The 1,928-nt window shown below is 61.5% G+C and overlaps 1 protein-coding gene across 2 annotated transcripts in view; it reads left to right on the top strand.

Moving 5' to 3' along the window:
- Positions 1-1,928, top strand: part of LOC111731449 — an 8,515-nt gene that overhangs the window by 5,266 nt on the left and 1,321 nt on the right. For both annotated transcript variants that reach the window (XM_023523057.1, XM_023523058.1), the window contains 3 exons: positions 670-740; positions 1,154-1,321; positions 1,592-1,906. In XM_023523057.1, coding sequence (XP_023378825.1) covers positions 670-740; positions 1,154-1,321; positions 1,592-1,906 — 554 coding nt within the window. The remainder of the gene's footprint in view (positions 1-669; positions 741-1,153; positions 1,322-1,591; positions 1,907-1,928) is intronic.

The raw sequence follows: 1,928 nt of genomic DNA, 5'->3' as shown, positions 1-1,928 counted from the left end.
CTCCCGGGACTGTGAGAAGTCTGACCGTGGGAAGCGGTAGACCACAGATTTGGTGGCCCTGGGGTCACCACTTCCCCCGGGGCCGGGAGGAGAGCGGTACATTAGAGACCTGTCTGGATTATCCTTGGGTCAAAACCTTATATATATTTAAAAAAAAAAAAGAAAGAAAGAAAACTTATATAACCAAACGCCATTGAGCAATAGAGTCTGCCCAGACTTCCTCGGTCAAGTTCCTTTAGCGACTGTTGGCATGTGTCACTCTTGATTGAAAAGCGGAGCACAGGGACGGGAAGGGCCCCCCAGCCTCGGCTCCAGCCGAAGCCGGAGGAAGCCCCGGCCCTGCCGTGTGGGGGCGCGCCTTCCCCCCGACCCTGGGCAGAGCCTGCTTCCGCCCTGGCCCCGGCCTGCCGTTTTCCCGCCGGCCAGTGTGGCAAACAGTGTCCTGACCCTAGAGCACTGTGCTACCGTCACTGTACCAAAGGCCAGTCTTCCCTGGCCACGTCACCCTACTGCCTCACCCCGTCCCAGGAGAAGTGGCTGAGTCTGGGAGTGACTGCTTTTAGAAGCCGGGGTGAGTTAGTAACAGAACGTTCAGCTGGAGCCATCACGTCTGCGACCGGCAGCGTCCCCGACACGCAGGCACTTACCGTCCCTCTAATCCCTCCCCAGAACCCAGACTCTGGATGATTCACCTCCGCCTTACGCTGAGGACCCTGGCACAGCTCAGGGTCACACGGCAGGTGAGTGTGGCCGGGTCCCGTGCTTCCCTCTCCCTGGCTGGGCCTGAGCCCAGGTGCGCCTCATACCAGAGGACGCGAGGCTGGGACCTCGGCAGTCTGCCGGGCTTTGCGCACCAGGGTGGCCTGAGTCAGTGGGCCGACCGCTGATGCCAGGGGTCAGACACCTGTGACGCACACGTGGTGGCTCAGCTCGGAGGTTACTCAGAGGGCAGACCACCTTTCATCCACTCTGCTGACTCTGAGCTTCCTAACTGAACAACCCCGGTTTCTGGGTGACAAAGACCTCGTCCCCTGACTGGGTGCTGTCACACGCACGCCACAGCTTCAGTGCTCTCTGAAAACGAGGAGGCGTGGCCTTTGGGAGGACGCAGTCTCATACTCACGAAATTTCCCTGTGAAACGCTTGTCCCGAGGCCCCAAGATGCCCGTCGCGATGGAGGACGTAATGAAGCTCCTCTGCTCCATCTCTGGGGACAGGAAGATGAAGGCGGCCGTCAAGCACTCGGGGAGGGGCGCCCTGCTCACAGCGACCGTGGCCTTCGTTGGTGGCTTGGTCGGCGGCCCGCCGGGACTAGCCGTTGGTAAGTGCCAGTGCCTCGCAGGGCCCACAGAGCCCTGGTCGGAGTCTCCGTCCGCGTGAGGGGTCGTCGTGTTGAGGCTGCTTCGGCGAGATGATCTTGCCCTGTTAGCAGCACAGGCTTCCGTGTGACCGTCTGAGAAGCGAAGGGCTCTCGAAATGGCAGCTGTGTCATGCAGACCGGGAGGGCGCCTTTGCCCCAGGGATGTGTCCTGGAGTCTGGCGATCTCGGGGAGTCCCTTGGGTGGCCCCCCTCGCCCTGCTGTCATTGCAGGTCACTGCAGGAGGGCCCCAGGGAGGAACTGGGATTTTCTGGGCACCATTTCCCATGAGCCCCTGCGGAGAGTGTCTCGGTCTCTGATGCAAACGGCCCAGGGCAGGAAAAGCAACAAACTGTCCCCGCGGAGTGGTCACCTGCCCCTTGTTCTACCACCTTCTCCCCTTAGGGGGCCAGTTCCTGGCACAGAACGAAGTCTGGCCGATATCCCCCACGGCTCCTCAGAGGAAGCTGCTTCCTTTGGACCGGGAGCAGGGAGCATTCCCACCTGGCCGAGACATGGGCTCGGGGGAGTTAGAGAGCTGCCAGCAGGCCTGCTTGGGGTGCCTGCGAC

The sequence above is a fragment of the Pteropus vampyrus genome, unplaced genomic scaffold (genome assembly GCF_000151845.1).
Source record: "Pteropus vampyrus isolate Shadow unplaced genomic scaffold, Pvam_2.0 Scaffold376, whole genome shotgun sequence".
NCBI lineage: Eukaryota > Metazoa > Chordata > Mammalia > Chiroptera > Pteropodidae > Pteropus > Pteropus vampyrus.
The sequence above is the reverse complement of the archived record's forward strand: the minus strand, read 5'-3'. Positions and strand labels throughout refer to the sequence as shown.